The sequence below is a fragment of the Leuresthes tenuis genome, unplaced genomic scaffold (assembly GCF_036924035.1).
Source record: "Leuresthes tenuis unplaced genomic scaffold, fLeuTen1.0.hap1 SCAF_5, whole genome shotgun sequence".
In the NCBI taxonomy this organism is placed as follows: Eukaryota; Metazoa; Chordata; class Actinopteri; order Atheriniformes; family Atherinopsidae; genus Leuresthes; species Leuresthes tenuis.
The window spans coordinates 30,382,155-30,403,468 of NW_027325359.1; the positions used below are offsets into that span (position 1 = coordinate 30,382,155).

Below are 21,314 nucleotides of genomic sequence, written 5' to 3' on the forward strand. Positions count from 1 at the left end.
CACGTCACACGGCTCCTATTGCGAGTAAAGCTTGATGGCTCCAAAATCTGGAGCTGCGTTGCTGTTACAGCTGCCTGTGCACCTCCCAGTCTTTGTATCCTCTCATGCACTGTCTGCTTGAATGGTTATTGCACAAATGAATTGAGATGTCAATAATCAGTACTCGGCCTCCTGATGCTGGTCAGACCATAAATGGCACCTTTGCCAGAGAATGCTGATGCTTTGTTTGGATGAATGGAAGCAAGTCCTGCATGTTTCTACACTTCATCCATCTTTGTGTCCTCATCTGCGAACCAGAGAAACAAAGGAGCAATCACGTGTTCATGGTTTTTCAAAGTCCTTTTATTGACCACTTGAAGCACAAACGGTTCAGGTCACATCTTCACTTGATTTCTTAAAAGAAAAAGAGCAAACCAGATTATCTTCTTTTATCAGAAACTTGGAGTTAACCCGGATCCCTACCCATAGAGCACAAAACACCACCAACAGCCCACGTCTGACTGAAGGACCCCAGATTGTCCATTAGATGAAAATAAGAGTGTTCCACTCTCAGTCGGGCCTTCAACAGTCCCTCCAGAACTTGTACAGGCTCCAAACTGCCAGCACCATGAGCCTGGTTCCTGCTAGTCAGCCAAACGGCTAACTGAGCAGAACCAGGTATGAGATTAACCAGCCTATGCATGTCTTTCTTTTAGCTAGGGCTGTAAAGTCCTAGTCGACTGGTCGACTTATTGGTCGATACATTCTGGGTCGACCAAAATTCTGATTGGTCGATACTTGTTTATTTATTTATTGATTGCCGTGTTAATTTCATACAGTCTATGGTTAATTTCATCAGGAGGAAAGTACCAAGTACTAATGGGGGTGTTTTCGGAGCACAGTCTGTCTTCAGAGAACACCCCCCTTGTTTTCACTATTTTGGATTAGCCCAACCCGCTTGAGACGGTTGGATTGAACGTCCACGTTATTCAACATCCGGTGGTTTTCTGAATATTTATTTTTATTTTGAACGTTTCAGTGAGTCCTCCTTTAGCATCTATGTCAAAGACATCGGCAGTGTGGCCGAATTTTACCAAAGTAGAAAAAAAGTCAAATGGAAAGTTTGCGAACAACAGTTTGCATATCACAGCTCGACTAAAACATGGCGTATCATCTAAAAACGGTCATATTTCAATTAATATCATATTAAACATATTTCAATATTTTAGTCTAATAGTCGTTTATTTGTTTTAGAACTACAGGCAGCATCCCTCAGATACACCCAGACCACGCTGGATGTTGAGCCTCCTCCATCATCCAAAGGCAAACGTGATATCGCAGAAGGAATTGTCAATTTTATTTATTATTATGAATAAAGATAACTTTCCTTGAACTGCCTTTTTTGTGCTGATATTGGTATATTTTTGGTAATTGTTGGCTATTGTATATTAAAAGGTCCAACAGCGGTGTCAGCCGAGGACACTGGATGAATAGATGTTCCAGGGTCTCAGCCTGAGAACAGAACAAACAGGATCAGTATGCGCTCTGTATCTGTTCACAGGAGTCTTCATAACACAAGCTTGCTTATGGTCCAAATACAGAAGACGTCCAAATGGAAATTGGTGTTTGGGAATGTGGAAATAAATCCAGTATTTTAATCTGTCACGTTTCAACAGGACGGTTTTGGCTTTTACATTGTTTGGACAAGTGCTGTGATGTGTTTTATTCACACCACAGACGGTGCGTTAATGATCTGAGGACTTATCTTCTGAACAGGCTGTTATCAGCCCAACAAGTTTGTGCTGTTTTAAAACCTGTCTGAGGTCCTCAACACCAGCAAGGAAATATTCAGTTATTTTGTGATAGTCGTATGACTCTAAAATATTTGTCTGGCTTGGAATGTTTAAACGGATAAATGAATGATTTAAAGATCATAGGAAATCATGTGTTTTATAGTTTGGACATTTTGTACTTTTTTTTTTTAAGAGTTTCTATGCTTTCGTTCTGTCTGTACCGAGAAACTAGTTTTAGGACATTATTCAACTGACTTGAGTTTGTCCCTCTTTCCCTGATACGTTTAAGTTCCTGAATGAGTGCAGCTGATAAAGATCACTCCACCTTGAGCAATCCTTAAAGTACTGGAGCTTCCCTTTCCTGTGCAACGTTGTTGATTTTTAGATCTGCATTTTACTCTGGTTTTATTAACCTTAAAGTCTTAAAGTTTGTGTTTTTGTGTGTGCAGGTGGAGTGTCACTGAAACGGGACTGCAGACATCATGGTGAACATCCCGGAATACTATGCAGGGAAAAATGTGCTGATCTCTGGCGCCACAGGCTTCATGGGCAAGGTGGAGTAGTGATTTTAATTTGAAAGTAAATAGAACATGACTGAACTCAAGTATGTGAGCCACTGCTTGGATTTCTGTCAGGCTCCAACATGAGATGGAGTTTAAGAAGTGTCCTTGGCGTACTTTACCATCCAGTTAAACATTAGCACAAAAATATTCTGATTTCACCTTAAAGTGAAGCAAGAAGAACGCCGACACTTGAATTGTTGACTGAGCTGAGGATCTAAGTTTGCTTTTTACAACAGGCACGACATGGCGAGTCTTTCATGTCGCAGCAGCCATGGTTTGACTGTTTATTTAGTTTTCACGTATTTGGATGCTACAGAGGAAGAAGCATCATATTATTTCATTGTACTTGTTCTCAAGTAAGAAAATCGTCATTTACTCTGCTCGTTTGTGATTTAAGGTGCTGCTGGAGAAGCTGCTGAGGTCCTGCCCGGAGGTCAGAGCCGTCTATGTGATGGTCAGGTCGAAAGCGGGGCAGAGCCCCAAGGCCCGAATTGCAGACATGATTAACTCCAAGGTGAGAGGTGGAGGATGGTGCCATCTGATGGATTTGTTTGTTGGGGTGGTGTTGGGAATGATAGAAAGTTGCCAAGCAGCCTGTTGCACCTGCTGTGTGAAAGCATGTGAACTCGAAACTGGTTCCGCCTCACAGCTTTAAATGTGTACACCTCCCCCGAAGCAGCAACAAGTGTGATCAGGTCTTCAAGTGCAATGACTTTTATGAATCTGCCTCTGTGCACCACAGCGATGGCTGTGAATTGAAGTGAAGACTTCCAGCTTTTTTTAACGGGGTATAACACAAATATCAACTTAACTGTTCAGGAGTTAGAGCCATTTTTGATTAGTCACTTTATTTTCAGACTCGAAGGTTCCCAAATTCATGTTTAATCAAGAGGATGATGGGTCTGTTTCGATTCCAGATGTCGAATGTGCAGTTAGGAGCTGTTCACGGGAACGTTTGATCCTAAGATCTGCTGATGCAGGTGAAAGAGTTTATGATTAGGTGGGGAAAAAACTGACTTCAGCTGCAGTAACTTCAGCTGCACACAAAACAATCTGGTTCATTCTGAAAGAGCAACCAGTGAAAGTCTGCAAGAAAGAAAAACCTCTTCACGACATCCAGCCGAGATCTCTACCTCTCCGAGGAAGTAGGCACAGTGTCCAAAAGTGAAGCCCAGCTATCTCATTATAACAAGCCCACCATTGTAAAGAGGAATTTAAGAAAAACAGGACAGGGCGGTACCTTGCAGCTCGGGTCATTTGCAGGTTATACACAGTAACACTCACTACAATGCATATAAGAATTAATTTTCCATTGCATTGGTCAATAAATTCTCTGTGAAACTGGTAGATGATGAGCTTCTCATTGGCCACAGGTCCACAGTCACAAGACTTTTAACACTAAAAGATGAGCATTTAAACCCTCAACCATCCCCTTAACACCCCTACTGACATACTTCCTGCTGTTATCAAAGACTAGATTTAGTTTCATGATCATTTCACTGACTTTAAAGCTCTCAGGACTGTTAGTCAGAGTTACATCTGGGTTATTTTAAGGCATAAGGGGACAGTTTTCATGGGGGTGGGTTTAGTTTTTGGGGTTTAATCTGAATGAGGCCTGGCTCATGATCAGGGTTATTAATACCAGGGTACTAGAGTTCACTTTCTTTATTTTTAATGGGATTAACATGTATTTTTGAGCTAGCATGTATGGCTGCTTTATTCATAAATGTGCAGATGTGTTTTAAATATGATACCCTCGGCTGGTGCGACAGGCTGCTGATGTGAGGCGACTCTGAGGTGGATTTATACCTGTTCTTGCTGTTTTTCGTCCTAAAGCCATGGTGTATATATATATATTTTTTCTCAGTTGTTTGAAAGATTGCAAGCTGAGCAGCCAGGCTTCGCAGAGAAGATAATAGCAGTGAACAGTGACCTCACACAGCCAGAGCTGAATCTGAGCAAAGGGGATCAGAGCATCCTGACTGAAAACATTCACATCGTCTTCCACTGCGCCGCCACCATCCGCTTTAACGAGCCGCTCAAGTGAGTGATTTTTCTCAATTTTCTTCAATTTTCTCCCCCTGAAAGTAAACCTGTAAGCACTTCTCCCTTCATTCTGCTGCGTGCACCAGAGCTGGTGATGGTCTGAGCTGTCACTCATTACAATAAATGATCCCCGGGCAGGAGAGTGTGTATAACTTTACGGGTCTTTCTTGGTTTGGCTCTGAAAGCGCAGTGTTGACAGATTGTGCCCACTGTTTGCAGTACACAGAGATGCATAACACCTGGCAAGCCTTCCATTTCTTCCTGCTGAACCAAAGATGCAGCTTTGACAAATTGCTGCAGATTAAGCTCTGCTTGCAGCCTGAAAGAGACATTTTGTTCCCAGCGTGAGAAAAGAAAAGAAAAGGTTTCTTTTCGAAGCTTTGCTGCATAGTTCCTGCAGTTTCACATCGAATTGAATGCATTCAAATAGCTGACTACTTAACTTTTTTGTGTGAACGTCTTCACAGAATGTGTGCTTGGAGTTTTTTTTTAGCAAATTTGCACATTTGGCTTATTTTAAATAAGATCAAAATTAATTTATATCAGTTAAGTGCCGTTTGGACATGTTTAGCTTCCTCACAACGTATTTTATTTTTCAACATTTCTTCTAAAAATCCACATAAAAATAGAAATTCAGATCTCGAAGTTGATGATTTTTCTGTAGATTTTTGTTTCGTGTATAACTATTGGTTATCATTTAATTTGAACGGTATTATATAATTACACTATATAATACATATAATTACTCTTAACTTTTTATATTCTCTGTATTCACTTTTATTTCAATGATCTGTTTATAATTGCATATCCAAAAAAAAGTTGGTTTGCAGTGTAAAATGTGAATTAAAAATGGCTTTTTATTCACATGAGACATTTTACTATTTCATGAAAAATATGAGCTGATCTCGAGTTTTATGCCAGCAACACGTATCAAAAAAGCTGAGACATGTCTATGTTTCCCACTGTGTAGCATCCCCTCTTCTTTTCACAACATCTGTACTCATCTGGGAACTGAGGAGGCCAGCTGTTGGACCTTTTGGTCCCATTCTTGTCTGATAGCGGATTCTAGCTGGGTTGTATTTTAAATGTTGGTGCAACACCCGGTCTCTTCGACTGTGAAGCCACGCTGGTTAAACCTTGTCTGCTGAAATATTCAAGGTGTCATCTGGATGGGAGCAGATGTTGCTCTAAAACCTGTAGATACCTTCCAGAATTGATAAAGCCTTTCCAGATGTGCAAGTTGCCAGTTCTACAGGCACCCGCGTACCTTCTTTGAACTGAGAGCTGACAACAAGTCAGATCCCAGGTTCCTCTCCTCTTTAGTCTGGAGGACGCTGCATTCATGATTCTTAATCCTTTGCTTGTTGAGGATGGAATATTCAAAGTTCACATTGAGGAACGTTATTCTGAAGTTTGTCGGACGGTTGTTGACGCAGTGTTGTGACTGTTGAACCTCTGGCCATCTTTACCCCTGAGAGACTCTGCGTCTCTCAGGTGCTCTTCTCACATCCAGTCGTGTAACTGACCTGTTGCCAGTTAACCCAGTTAGCTGCCTAATTAACCCAATTAACTTTAGCTGTTTTTACTTTTGTTGAGATCATTCCAGCTTTGTTAAAATCAAATTCAAGATGAGCTCATATTTGTCATGAAACAGTGAAATGTCTCACTTTTAACACTTTGTTTCTTGTTTCTTCACATGTCAGTCACTCAGGGAGCACTTTGAATGACATTTAACCAGTTTGAAAGTTTCTGTATAACTTTTAAAGTTAGATTTTTGTTCATTCGTGCAGCTCATCAGTCACAGTGTTGGTTTTGTCCTCTGTACAATCTGGCCTCCCTGCAGCTGCCAGATATTGTTCCCAGACTAGGCTTAAACATGTGTTCCTCCGTCATTTTTAATAAACTTGACATAACATGATTTGCAGTAAGCTTTAGTGGGTTAGGTTTTCAATGGATGAGATGACGACTGCTATACCAGCGCTTTCTCCAGTCATTGTGTTGCACTAAAGTGGATCAGTAGGCATTTTCTCACATTTTTCTTTAGCTTCTCTGACCTCTTGTCTTTCTTCCCCATCTCAGAGATGCAATGCAGCTGAATGTCCTGGCCACCCAGAAGATGCTGGCACTGGCCCACAGGATGAAGCACCTGGAGATCTTTATTCACATCTCCACAGCCTACGCCCACTGTGACAGAGAGGTCATTGAAGAAGTAGTCTACCCTCCCCCCGTAGACTACCGCAAACTCATCGATGCTCTGGAGTAAGTTGAACCGTTTCAGAAGACCAGATGAACTTTTCATCGCAATATAGCGACACAGGATAATGGTTCAGTGTTTGACACAGATTCAATATTTCTTCAGATTACTATGAGCGTTAAAAGCAAGAAGTGATTCCCCTGAGCATGCCAGCTTTGGCCTGATTGTATGATAAGCAGCTGCTCGTACCTCTAATGCCACTGGGTTTGAGTTAGATTAGTGAAGCATTAGAAATCTGTAGAGTGAGATTAGTGCAACGATTCTGAGGGATTGTATGTAAGGTTGCATGAAACCTTTCGGAGAACTTCATACGAGTCTGTGCAGCAAAGCAGGAAGTGGAGTTTAATATTATGTAGAGTGGAGACGGACCCGCTGGAGAGGCTGAGTTGCTCGAGGCTTCTGGTTTGTATCTATTGGTTAAACAGTGACCGGAGTGAAACTGAATTTAAACGTTTCACAGGTGTATTTTTCCATATGTCCCACCTTTGATTTAGGCTTGGTGTGCAGGTTTAATGTTAAAGATCGTACAGAGTGATGTGTTTTACACAAACTGCAGGTCATACCTCGAGCTGCTCCTTTAAGCTTTTGTTTCAAACATGCGTCACCATGACATTTAAAGCCCTTCGTGTTTTCCTATATTTGTCTCTGTTCTTTCCAAATCTTCAAAAAGAAAATGGACTTTGCTATATCTTTAGATCATCATATGTAATATTTAAACCACAGGTTGTATAATATGAGCCTTTCTATGAGCTTAGCGAGCGGCTTCAGTTACCTATAAGCTAAGAACCAGAAACACTGACCATGTTGACACTAAGAACCTGTTTTACATGTTGACAAATGGGAGCAGAAACTCAGCATTATTTCACACAGTTGTCCAGGTTTCATCGCTCTGTTTTAGTGCTGAAGGTGGATGAGTGAAATGTAGCAAATAAAAGACAAACCTGGTATTTATTTGCGTTCCAGCTGGATGGATGACGATCTGGTAACGGCACTCACTCCCAAACTGATTGGGGAGCGTCCCAACACCTACACCTACACCAAAGCCTTGGCCGAATATCTGGTGCTGCAGGAGGCCGGAGACCTCAACGTAGCCATTGTCAGACCCTCCATAGTTGGAGCCAGCTGGAATGATCCCTTCCCTGTGAGTAATACAGGCTGTTGTTGGTGTTACACTGCTTATTCATGAGGATCATTTTAAGTTGGATTTCATTTAGATTTTGGTTACCGTTTAAAATTTACTAAGAAAAAGTAAATGCATCTTAAGAAATGCGGTTGCCTGGGTTTGTCCTTGTTTCTGTCTGCTCAGATATGCACCGATCAGCCTCAACATTACAGCCACAGTATAGCTAATCACTGTTATTCACCTCAGCTGTCACCTGTGATCTAATTTCTTAGGATACGGTGATGCTGAAAAGGTGACCTTGCGTTCAAGTTGTCAGTGTAGGAGGCTGAAAAACAAGCCTACAAAGTCCTTTTTTTAACAAGTGCAAATGTTTTCTGCATGTCAGAACAGATCTGTCGTGACCATTCCTCAAGATCCAAATTTAGATCTCAATCTCCAAACTTCTTGGCTCTCCACACACAGGCGCACTTGTGCAGCTGAGCAGCGAACGTGATAATAGCTGCAGTTGGAATTTGAGGAATCTGGAGTAAAGAAATGATGCTTGACTTTGCACCAGGCTAGTCTCTGGAAAGTTCTTCAGCTCTTGAACATCTTTCTGAAAGGCACACGCTTCATCTTTTAGGCTTAGAATTAATAGTTAGAGTTGATACTTATAGTTGATTGATGATCGTTTCTTTTGTAATTTATCAAAGGATTTGGTCAATCGGTTATTTGTTTCAGATAATAGATGTCTTTTTCTAAACTGTATTTCAGGGCTGGATTGACAACTTCAATGGACCTAGTGGAATATTCATCGCAGTAAGTCCTGAGAGAAACACTCTGGTTGGTTGTGGTGAAAGTTTGTTGTATGAATAAAGTCTTTTGCAGAGGTTTGAGGTTCTGTCTGGTCACGAATGATGAAGCCATTACTGTATCAGGAAGGGTTGAAAAGTGTGGGCCACATCTTGAAGTGCATGAACACCTGTAGCTTGCAGCTGTTGAAGTGACAGACTTCCCCGAGTACTCTGCCACCTTTACCAGACTGTCAAAGCTCCACTTGAGAGATTCAGCACGTTAGATTTTGCCATCCTTTGTGTCACAGTTTGGTTTTGTTTTCGTTAAGACTTCATTAAGAGTTCCATAAATATTCTTTCTCCCTGCCCCTGTGCAGGCTGGGAAGGGAATCCTGCGTACGATGAGGGCGTCCAACGATGCTGTGGCTGACCTGGTGCCAGTAGATGTGGTCATCAACGCCACGCTGGCTGCAGCCTGGTACTCTGGATCACAGACGCGCAACAGGTTGGAGGACCACCCACATGCATCTTCTGATTAACTCGCATTGAGATCTTGTCTTTTAAAGCTCTGAAATATCCCATCTCCCTCGCAGGCTGAAAAACCTCATGGTTTACAACTGCACAACTGGTGGAATCAACCCGTTCCGATGGGGAGAAGTCGGTATGACATTTTAAATCTCGTCTGAACACAGCCTGTATAAAAGCCCCTGACACTGGAAGCTTAAAGCTGTGGCCTCTAATGACATACCCTGATTGTAATCCGATCCACTGCCTGCCGCACCTGCTTTTGTTCTGTTACTGCTTCAGAGCAGAAGAATTGAGAGTTTTAACTACAAGCGGCATGTTGTTTTTGCATTTTTCCAACCTCAATCCTGGCCCTTTTTAAGGGATTAATAATTTTTTTAATGCATTTTCACAATGCTGTGATTGAGAGTAAATATCTGGCTGCTAACTGCAAGTCCAATGATTTCTGCCTACCTAATGTGTCCTGAGGTTAAAAGCTTAGGGCCGAACTAAAATTGTAGTTCATAAGTCACTTCCTGTTGCTGTCTGAATTGTAACATCTAAAGTTCAGCCATCCTCAGAGCTTTTAAAGAGCTCTGGCTGTTCAACAGTTAACATATACACACATCAACCAAGCTAAACTCTAATCCAAGTGGAAACGTGGTTATCCTAATTAGAGCACTCAAAAAGAAACTGGAATACGGTGGCATGTAAATGTCTAATCCAAATTTCCGAACCTTTCCTGCTGGTAAAGCTTGTAGTGGCTGAGATGCTCTAATGACAATGAAGCTCCATTTGGACTTTAATGAAGTCTGCGACATTGCTGAAGCCTTTTCTGCTACTAATATAAAACTCCAGAGTCTGAATTGAGAATTCAAAGTTAAGTGCAACAAACTATAGTCGACGGGATTTGTTTTATTGGAAAAAACATTGAATAAACTAAATCTGTCCTCTTTTTTTTTTTTTTTTTTTAAATTTTTTAATTTAAAACTCTCCATTAAATGCTCCACAATGATATCGAAGTGAAATTAAAGGGTTTTGAGGCAGCTGTTGACTTGCTCAACGTCTGAGATTTCATCTTATACCAGTTGTCTTGAATCATAGCAGCTCCTGAAGAACTTTTAGAGATCAGTTATCAGAACTGGAGAGTTTTTCTTCCCTGAAAGAGGAGAACATATGGCAGCGAAGGCTTTTCTCTGTGAAGAAGATGTACTCTGCCTGGCTTGCTGTGGCAGGAGTTGGGTGTAACCGACTGGTTCCACTTCGTTTCACAGGCTGGTTGAAGCTTGCCTGTAGATAGATGGGTCATCCAAGCACTTATGTCCTCAAAGTGTTTCCTCTTTTCCAAGCAGTTTCCCACAATAATTTCCCACTTACTACTTTTCAACCAAAGATCTGCTGTGGATTTTGTGGGAATCTCATTCAAGGACCCATTTTGAACTAAGAAGCAAAATATACAGCCTTTTAACCTAAAAGATAAGGTTTCCTGTTACATTTTTTTTTCTGCTGTAGTTGACAAATGACCCCAAAAGTTGACCCCCAAAAATGGGTCATAATGTGGGTTGAATCAGCATAAAACTTTGTTACAGTTGGCTTCAGTGCGTCAAGTTTTACATTTTTCAGTTTAATAAATTGCCTTTTTCTCCAACAGCTGTGGACTAAATCCAGAATGTATAAGAAGTCTTGAAACTACTCATTTTTATCCCCTGTGTTGAACAACCTTTTCTTCTTAGAGTACCATGTAATATCCACATTCAAGAGGAACCCCCTTGAGCAGGCCTTCCGTCGGCCCAATGTTAATCTCACATCCAATCACCTAATCAATCAGTACTGGATCGCTGTGAGCCACAAGGCTCCGGCCTTCCTCTATGATCTGTACCTCAGGCTGATTGGACGAGAGCCCAGGTAACCTCATTGTCGTCGACTCAGACGTGCCGTACCTGTGCTGCTAATGGCGAAAGCCCCCTCACACTTGTACACCTCTGCTGCTTTATCCTTTCACTTTTCTTTTAGTGTAGTTGGCTAACATATTGTAGCTGTTAATGTTTTTAAAATATGCTTGTGTGCGGTTTTGTTTGACTTGAAGAATGCATAACCCAGCGCTCTCCTGAACTGAACAGGATCGATGATGGGTTCTGCACTCTTTACATTTCGCTAGTCTGTTTATTTTCAGCTGGGTTTCCAAAACATTAGCGCTACGTTCACCTCAGTCCTGCTCAGAAACGGACTGAGGTGGATTTAAGTAAGCAGATGTCGGCCCTTGACAGTTCTCTGCTAGTTGCTGCGTTATCCCAGCGGTGACGACTGAATCTAGTGTCACATGATGGTGCTAATGACGAGCTAGCAGAGGCTGAGCCGTTACACAGGGCCTGCGCTTTGCTTTGTATCAATAAGAGCAGGAACACACGTTCCTCTTCATCTCATCCTCTGTCCTCCTTGTCCCGTAATTTATGTATCTCTCCCCTACAGAGTACTGTATAAACATGACCTTCAAGACCAATCCCTTAGAGCAGGCCTTCAGAAGGCCCAATGTCAATCTGCGGTCCAACCCTTTTACTAATCAATACTGGACCACTGTCAGCCACACGCTGCCCGCCCTGCTCTATGACGGCTATCTCATGCTGATGGGCCGCAAGCCCCGGTAAGGTTGCAACTGCCCCCCTCCTCCTGCCATAGCCCCCACCTTTCCCTCATGTTCCCACAACCCCACCCTCCCACCCTGTGTGCTTTTTCTGGGATTGTGGAAACGAGGATGGGTCCAGGGCAGAAGAAGTGTCTTGCAGTGTCTTGGCTTGACCTCATGGCATCAGCTGGACTTTGTGTCATGCCATTTGATTTTTACACAAGCATGTTTTAAAGATTTAATCAAAGAAGATGACTCCAGTCACCTTTTTGTGAGTGAACCATGTTCTGAACATAACATTCCTGATCCCTAACTTTTTCTCTCATAATCAAGGGAAATCAGTGGGCACCACGGGACTTCTTGGCCAATCCAGAAATTTCTGCTCAGTTGGAGGCATTTTGCGTCCCACTGAAAGCAACGCCACTGCATGTTTACGCATTATGTCAGCAGTATTTCAGACAGCAGATGTTTCTCACCCAGATCAATGCAAAGTCTTTCTGATTCCCAATTATTGCCACCCAGATTTCATTATCGCACTGTTCTGCTGTCTGAAATTAGCTTGGCTTACAGTAGTAGCTCACTTACTCTGTAGTGGTGTGAATCCAGTCTGTTTTTTCACCACTTGCAAATATCTTTCCCTCCCTTTCCTGAGCTGTCAACAAAGCATGTTTGTCTCATCTTTTTGAATCATTCCCCTTCGCTGAAAGAATCTGACTCCTCTCAATCTGCCTCTGTTAGTGTAAATGTTTCAAATGTCACAGGTCCAGTGTTGGATTGAGGCTGTTGATTCCTGTGTAGTTCAGAAGCTGCTTGAATGACGGACTCAGATTCTTTAAGCCGCAGTAATAGTTAAACAGTAATAGTGCGTATTACTGTTTCCTTACATGCTCACACGAACTACCTCTACATCTTAACTGGTGGTCAAATTCCCAGCTTTGACAAAACTAACACAAATGGAATGTGTTTCCTGCATTTGCTTGTGTTACCAGGAGGACGATAGTGTTGATTAAACTCATCAAATTAAATTTGTGTTAACGCTTGTTTATGTAAGAGTGGAACAATGAATCGGCCTATGCAGCATTTGGGTCATAGGTCAGTTTGCCAGTATATTGTCCGTCCGTCCTCCTGGCATATACTCTAATTAAATCCAGTTAGTCTTTGTTGATTTGTATCAATCACTGCCCACAAGGCAGAAATGACATGCCTGACTTCACACAGTGCTATGAAAGTTTGAAATCTTTTTATTTGCAGCTTTTCTAATGACTTGAATGAAAGGCAAACCTGGCAGACTTGTTTTAAAAGAATCCTTCTCATGTCTTGTGACCCAGTAGAAATGTGCATTTCACCACTGAGACACCAACGTCTGTTATAATTTGCCTTGTTTGTTCTCATTTTGCTGTGCTTGGAACAAATCTGGGTGCCACCTTTTGGATGAAGGTGAGCAGACTTCATCCAGTAACCGTGTGCAGATGTGAGGACTATGAATAGTTGAAATTGCTGTGTCTTCCCTGATCTATCTGTAAACGGGCGTTCCTTTGAAAAGCAGGGATTTACTCATCAAATCCAGTGATGCGCGCTTTCCCGTAGGGTTGTGTTGAGGTGTGTGGACGTGCCAATTGTGCTGCAGAACACGACGGCTGTGAAACGAATGATAAATTATGCTCCGCTTCTTTCAAGCTGCTTTGTTCTGCAGCTTGCCACACTTTTGTGTGAAGTAGCTCAGAAGGAAGATGACATCCCGGCGTCCTCTGACCAAGCGTTGAATTGTCCTTGGGCAACATGCTGAACCCTACATTGCCTCCGACGCTTCCATCCATGTGTGACAGAGGGAGGGAAAAGCACGGTGTAGCTAAAACACTAATAAGTGATTTTTAGGGGGAATTATGTGGGAGAGCAGAGCCCTGACACTGCTCCACATATTGTACCTTGATGCTGCTCGAATAACCTGTTGTTGAGGTCAGAATGAACCCTGTCTAGATAATGATGAGGATGCAGTAGCGTCCTCAGACAGCAGGCGCCGAATAGAGATTGGGTTTGGGTCACGTACACACTGAATGATATAGAAAGTTATAAAGAGATTATAAAGGAATTTCCGTGTATGCTGAAATGTACATGTCTCTGTGACGGTCTGTTCAATAAATTCCCCATAAGAGGCTGACCACGACGAATCAAACCACTCTTTTCTCCACAGCAAGATACGCTTGCATTTACTTAGATAAGTGTGTTTATCGTGGTGGCGTTGTGTCCTGTGGGTGTAGTACACGGGCAAGTACGTTTATCACGCCCACGATGGAGCGTGGTGCTCACGTTAAAAAGCAAATATGGGTGTATTTAATGTAGAATTGTCATTATTTAATTATATAAACACCGTAATGTATAAACATTTAATTTCAAAAGCGTTGAGTGGTCAACCAGTCGAGAAATGCACTGTGGGGATGTAGTTTATTGAGCATTTAAAACCAACTCTGACTTGCTGTTGAGTTGGAGTGCAGCTGGCAAGTTTGGAGGCTGTTTGCAAACAATAACTGCTCAATCTGCCTTTGTAAAGTCATTTTAAAGTGTACAAATGTAAAGCCTCTAAGCATTTTCCTGTAATGCTTAATAATGATAAAGTCAAGAGGAAGACAAACTCATAGCACTGTTTTGCTCATATTGTGACCTTAAAATAATCAAAATCTTCTTCGTTAAATTCTGAAGTCATGCTCATGGCACAATCTGAAATGTCCATTTAAAATATGTGCATCCATTTGTTAGTCAAATCTTAAACAGAGAGTGAATTTGACTCTGCTCTGTTATTGAGTTGAGTTCCTTTTCGACAGTCTTTACTTCTGCCACTGCTCCCAACACCCTGACACAATGTCCTACTGTGCCCCTCATTTCACCGCCTCTTTATCCCACTCTATTACCACTGAGCCATCCCACTACTGTCCTTTTCTCATTCCTCTTCATCAGTTTAGCTTCTTTCCCTTCTGGCACTTACATGTTGCTTGTTACAGGATGATGAAGACTATCTCTCGCCTCCACAAGGCCATGATGGTCTTGGAGTATTTTACCAGTCACTCCTGGATGTGGAACACAGACAACATGGCCATGCTGCTGGCCCAGATGAGTCCCGAGGATAAGAAGGTATAAAGGACATTGTTTTAAACATGGCTCTGTATTGTGCTTCAGTTACACTTTGTCCCTTTGTTGCCCGTGTTGTCACACAGCAGACAAATCTACATCTCGCTGTGTTAATGTCTGATAGTAGGCTGCTGACAGCCGAGTGAGTCATTCATTCACCTCTGACATCAGACTGCAGTGAACAGAGACATTGTTCAGGATAACTGTCTGGAGGAATTTGCATTTCTTAAAGACATGCTGGTCAACTCAAGTGTCAGATTCAGGGACTTAAGCTCACTGAAAGGTAGCTGTTGCTGAAACTGCTCAGAGTGACGGAGACAACTGTTAAATCCAATCAAAATGAAGAAAAAATGGTTACAGCAATCGTTCCTGATAGGAACTGATGGTGTTTGTTTTTCTTCCTGCAGGTGTTTAACTTCGATGTGCGTCAATTGCACTGGGCAGAGTACATGGAAAGTTACTGTATGGGCACCAAAAAGTATGTCCTGAACGAAGAGCTGTCAGGGCTGCCTGCTGCACGCAAACACCTCAACAAGTAAGAAAAGCACCAAAAATGGTCTTTGCTTCCACATCTGTATCTGCTGGCAGAATGAGGTCGGTGCACCCCTTTACAGCATAATTTATGGCAAATTTGTATCATCTCAAGAACGGCATCATCTCGTGGTCTGCCAGTAGAACATTTCCTGTCATGAATAATAAAAGGAAAAAATAAATGATCCCAAAACAAGAGGAAGCTTCCTCTTCACTTCACCTGTGATGACTGACGCACAAGTTACCACAACACCAGTGATTTTCTAAAAAGCTGAATTTTATGAACATATAGTTTCTAAAGTAACCTGTGCCGTCTTAAATAAAAGGAGACCGATGTGCACGATCCAACTGGAAAACTGACTGGTGTGCATGTGTTTCTGACTAAGCGATGAGGGTTATCTGTGAAAATCTGACCAATCACAGCCAACACAGTTAAGGACCTGCAGAATGAAAAAACCCCAACAAAGTCTGGCAAATAACATGCAAAGCAGCATGGAGAATGTTGAGGTTGCTTTCATTCACCAAATTCAAGCCAAATCCCGTCTGAAGCAAACAAATTCAGCTTTGTTTCTTATGACCAAGCCTGCCACAGTTTAACATGGTTGGACTTCGATGATATGGGGCCAGGTTCTGAAGGTAAATGTTCCATAACAACTGCCCTTAAGGAGGTTTCCCTTCTAAAGCCCTCTGACGCCCAATCTGCATCAATGCAACATCACCACATGTGTTTAAGTGCAGGAGGAAAGTCCTCTACAAATGTGTGGTGATTTCAGAGAAACCACCTCAATGATGCAAATACAGAAGAAGACACTGGCTGAGATTCCTACTTCAAGGCTGAATTTATTTTAAAATGACACACAAAGAACTAAATATGTAGTCAAATGTGACCAAAAGCAGAAAGTATAATATCTGAAATTTGCAGGGTTAGGCCATGACTGCATGTTGGAGTAAATTTTTATGTTAACAGTCGACTTTAAATGATTTATCTTTCAGTTTATATACAGCAGTGTGGAACACTGCCTGAAGTTCCCATTTCTGTTTGAGAGTTTTCCAAAGAATACTGGTGGATTCCCAAGATATTTGTTGATTAACAGACCCTCTACAGAGCAGCACTGGACTCCACAATGAGTCACATTAGTATGTAGCGAGTCTGTTGTGACTGCATTGGAACTGGGCTCCCAGGCTCCAGAGATGTGGGAGAGGAGGAGTGGCCACATTCTCACGAGTGTTCATAAAGAAGGAAAAGCTCAGAACTGTGACCTTGTCAAGAATGTTGAATAACTTCAATTTATTCTATTCAATTCAATTTTATTTATATAGCGCCAGATTACAACAATTGTCATCTCAAGGCACTTAAATAATATAGTCCAATTCAAGCCAATTGGAATTCAATTCATTGTAATCATAATCCAATTAATTCATATAGAGCCAATTAAAAATTTAATATCCTAGCTAAGGAAACCAACAGATTGCACCGAAACTTGTCTTCAGTCCAATCTCCAGTCCTGAGCCTGTGGCGACTGTGGAAAGGAACGACTCCCTTTTAACAGGAAGAAACCTCTGGCAGAACCAGACTCGGGAAGAAACCTCTGGCAGAACCAGACTCGGGAAGAAACCTCTGGCAGAACCAGACTCGGGAAGAAACCTCTGGCAGAACCAGACTCGGGAAGAAACCTCTGGCAGAACCAGACTCGGGAAGAAACCTCTGGCAGAACCAGACTCGGGAAGAAACCTCTGGCAGAACCAGACTCGGGAAGAAACCTCTGGCAGAACCAGACTCGGGAAGAAACCTCTGGCAGAACCAGACTCGGGAAGAAACCTCTGGCAGAACCAGACTCGGGAAGAAACCTCTGGCAGAACCAGACTCGGGAAGAAACCTCTGGCAGAACCAGACTCGGGAAGAAACCTCTGGCAGAACCAGACTCGGGAAGAAACCTCTGGCAGAACCAGACTCGGGAAGAAACCTCTGGCAGAACCAGACTCGGGAAGAAACCTCTGGCAGAACCAGACTCGGGAAGAAACCTCTGGCAGAACCAGACTCGGGAAGAAACCTCTGGCAGAACCAGACTCGGGAAGAAACCTCTGGCAGAACCAGACTCGGGAAGAAACCTCTGGCAGAACCAGACTCGGGAAGAAACCTCTGGCAGAACCAGACTCGGGAAGAAACCTCTGGCAGAACCAGACTCGGGAAGAAACCTCTGGCAGAACCAGACTCGGGAAGAAACCTCTGGCAGAACCAGACTCGGGAAGAAACCTCTGGCAGAACCAGACTCGGGAAGAAACCTCTGGCAGAACCAGACTCGGGAAGAAACCTCTGGCAGAACCAGACTCGGGAAGAAACCTCTGGCAGAACCAGACTCGGGAAGAAACCTCTGGCAGAACCAGACTCGGGAAGAAACCTCTGGCAGAACCAGACTCGGGAAGAAACCTCTGGCAGAACCAGACTCGGGAAGAAACCTCTGGCAGAACCAGACTCGGGAAGAAACCTCTGGCAGAACCAGACTCGGGAAGAAACCTCTGGCAGAACCAGACTCGGGAAGAAACCTCTGGCAGAACCAGACTCGGGAAGAAACCTCTGGCAGAACCAGACTCGGGAAGAAACCTCTGGCAGAACCAGACTCGGGAAGAAACCTCTGGCAGAACCAGACTCGGGAAGAAACCTCTGGCAGAACCAGACTCGGGAAGAAACCTCTGGCAGAACCAGACTCGGGAAGAAACCTCTGGCAGAACCAGACTCGGGAAGAAACCTCTGGCAGAACCAGACTCGGGAAGAAACCTCTGGCAGAACCAGACTCGGGAAGAAACCTCTGGCAGAACCAGACTCGGGAAGAAACCTCTGGCAGAACCAGACTCGGGAAGAAACCTCTGGCAGAACCAGACTCGGGAAGAAACCTCTGGCAGAACCAGACTCGGGAAGAAACCTCTGGCAGAACCAGACTCGGGAAGAAACCTCTGGCAGAACCAGACTCGGGAAGAAACCTCTGGCAGAACCAGACTCGGGAAGAAACCTCTGGCAGAACCAGACTCGGGAAGAAACCTCTGGCAGAACCAGACTCGGGAAGAAACCTCTGGCAGAACCAGACTCGGGAAGAAACCTCTGGCAGAACCAGACTCGGGAAGAAACCTCTGGCAGAACCAGACTCGGGAAGAAACCTCTGGCAGAACCAGACTCGGGAAGAAACCTCTGGCAGAACCAGACTCGGGAAGAAACCTCTGGCAGAACCAGACTCGGGAAGAAACCTCTGGCAGAACCAGACTCGGGAAGAAACCTCTGGCAGAACCAGACTCGGGAAGAAACCTCTGGCAGAACCAGACTCGGGAAGAAACCTCTGGCAGAACCAGACTCGGGAAGAAACCTCTGGCAGAACCAGACTCGGGAAGAAACCTCTGGCAGAACCAGACTCGGGAAGAAACCTCTGGCAGAACCAGACTCGGGAAGAAACCTCTGGCAGAACCAGACTCGGGAAGAAACCTCTGGCAGAACCAGACTCGGGAAGAAACCTCTGGCAGAACCAGACTCGGGAAGAAACCTCTGGCAGAACCAGACTCGGGAAGAAACCTCTGGCAGAACCAGACTCGGGAAGAAACCTCTGGCAGAACCAGACTCGGGAAGAAACCTCTGGCAGAACCAGACTCGGGAAGAAACCTCTGGCAGAACCAGACTCGGGAAGAAACCTCTGGCAGAACCAGACTCGGGAAGAAACCTCTGGCAGAACCAGACTCGGGAAGAAACCTCTGGCAGAACCAGACTCGGGAAGAAACCTCTGGCAGAACCAGACTCGGGAAGAAACCTCTGGCAGAACCAGACTCGGGAAGAAACCTCTGGCAGAACCAGACTCGGGAAGAAACCTCTGGCAGAACCAGACTCGGGAAGAAACCTCTGGCAGAACCAGACTCGGGAAGAAACCTCTGGCAGAACCAGACTCGGGAAGAAACCTCTGGCAGAACCAGACTCGGGAAGAAACCTCTGGCAGAACCAGACTCGGGAAGAAACCTCTGGCAGAACCAGACTCGGGAAGAAACCTCTGGCAGAACCAGACTCGGGAAGAAACCTCTGGCAGAACCAGACTCGGGAAGAAACCTCTGGCAGAACCAGACTCGGGAAGAAACCTCTGGCAGAACCAGACTCGGGAAGAAACCTCTGGCAGAACCAGACTCGGGAAGAAACCTCTGGCAGAACCAGACTCGGGAAGAAACCTCTGGCAGAACCAGACTCGGGAAGAAACCTCTGGCAGAACCAGACTCGGGAAGAAACCTCTGGCAGAACCAGACTCGGGAAGAAACCTCTGGCAGAACCAGACTCGGGAAGAAACCTCTGGCAGAACCAGACTCGGGAAGAAACCTCTGGCAGAACCAGACTCGGGAAGAAACCTCTGGCAGAACCAGACTCGGGAAGAAACCTCTGGCAGAACCAGACTCGGGAAGAAACCTCTGGCAGAACCAGACTCGGGAAGAAACCTCTGGCAGAACCAGACTCGGGAAGAAACCTCTGGCAGAACCAGACTCGGGAAGAAACCTCTGGCAGAACCAGACTCGGGAAGAAACCTCTGGCAGAACCAGACTCGGGAAGAAACCTCTGGCAGAACCAGACTCGGGAAGAAACCTCTGGCAGAACCAGACTCGGGAAGAAACCTCTGGCAGAACCAGACTCGGGAAGAAACCTCTGGCAGAACCAGACTCGGGAAGAAACCTCTGGCAGAACCAGACTCGGGAAGAAACCTCTGGCAGAACCAGACTCGGGAAGAAACCTCTGGCAGAACCAGACTCGGGAAGAAACCTCTGGCAGAACCAGACTCGGGAAGAAACCTCTGGCAGAACCAGACTCGGGAAGAAACCTCTGGCAGAACCAGACTCGGGAAGAAACCTCTGGCAGAACCAGACTCGGGAAGAAACCTCTGGCAGAACCAGACTCGGGAAGAAACCTCTGGCAGAACCAGACTCGGGAAGAAACCTCTGGCAGAACCAGACTCGGGAAGAAACCTCTGGCAGAACCAGACTCGGGAAGAAACCTCTGGCAGAACCAGACTCGGGAAGAAACCTCTGGCAGAACCAGACTCGGGAAGAAACCTCTGGCAGAACCAGACTCGGGAAGAAACCTCTGGCAGAACCAGACTCGGGAAGAAACCTCTGGCAGAACCAGACTCGGGAAGAAACCTCTGGCAGAACCAGACTCGGGAAGAAACCTCTGGCAGAACCAGACTCGGGAAGAAACCTCTGGCAGAACCAGACTCGGGAAGAAACCTCTGGCAGAACCAGACTCGGGAAGAAACCTCTGGCAGAACCAGACTCGGGAAGAAACCTCTGGCAGAACCAGACTCGGGAAGAAACCTCTGGCAGAACCAGACTCGGGAAGAAACCTCTGGCAGAACCAGACTCGGGAAGAAACCTCTGGCAGAACCAGACTCGGGAAGAAACCTCTGGCAGAACCAGACTCGGGAAGAAACCTCTGGCAGAACCAGACTCGGGAAGAAACCTCTGGCAGAACCAGACTCGGGAAGAAACCTCTGGCAGAACCAGACTCGGGAAGAAACCTCTGGCAGAACCAGACTCGGGAAGAAACCTCTGGCAGAACCAGACTCGGGAAGAAACCTCTGGCAGAACCAGACTCGGGAAGAAACCTCTGGCAGAACCAGACTCGGGAAGAAACCTCTGGCAGAACCAGACTCGGGAAGAAACCTCTGGCAGAACCAGACTCGGGAAGAAACCTCTGGCAGAACCAGACTCGGGAAGAAACCTCTGGCAGAACCAGACTCGGGAAGAAACCTCTGGCAGAACCAGACTCGGGAAGAAACCTCTGGCAGAACCAGACTCGGGAAGAAACCTCTGGCAGAACCAGACTCGGGAAGAAACCTCTGGCAGAACCAGACTCGGGAAGAAACCTCTGGCAGAACCAGACTCGGGAAGAAACCTCTGGCAGAACCAGACTCGGGAAGAAACCTCTGGCAGAACCAGACTCGGGAAGAAACCTCTGGCAGAACCAGACTCGGGAAGAAACCTCTGGC

At 44.7% G+C, this 21,314-nt stretch overlaps 1 protein-coding gene across 2 annotated transcripts in view; it reads left to right on the plus strand.

Moving 5' to 3' along the window:
- far1 (fatty acyl CoA reductase 1) overlaps positions 1 to 21,314 on the plus strand; it is a 39,865-nt gene that overhangs the window by 11,579 nt on the left and 6,972 nt on the right. The window contains exons 2-12 of one of the 2 annotated variants that reach the window (XM_072386612.1): positions 2,222 to 2,326; positions 2,733 to 2,849; positions 4,203 to 4,378; positions 6,461 to 6,640; positions 7,599 to 7,776; positions 8,512 to 8,556; positions 8,909 to 9,036; positions 9,125 to 9,192; positions 10,769 to 10,940; positions 14,655 to 14,784; positions 15,189 to 15,316. In XM_072386612.1, the coding sequence (XP_072242713.1) occupies positions 2,255 to 2,326; positions 2,733 to 2,849; positions 4,203 to 4,378; positions 6,461 to 6,640; positions 7,599 to 7,776; positions 8,512 to 8,556; positions 8,909 to 9,036; positions 9,125 to 9,192; positions 10,769 to 10,940; positions 14,655 to 14,784; positions 15,189 to 15,316 (1,394 nt within the window). In that variant the 5' untranslated portion in view covers positions 2,222 to 2,254. Of the gene's footprint in view, positions 1 to 2,221; positions 2,327 to 2,732; positions 2,850 to 4,202; positions 4,379 to 6,460; positions 6,641 to 7,598; positions 7,777 to 8,511; positions 8,557 to 8,908; positions 9,037 to 9,124; positions 9,193 to 10,768; positions 10,941 to 11,504; positions 11,677 to 14,654; positions 14,785 to 15,188; positions 15,317 to 21,314 lie in introns of both variants that reach the window. The other variant, XM_072386613.1, reaches the window with a different exon arrangement.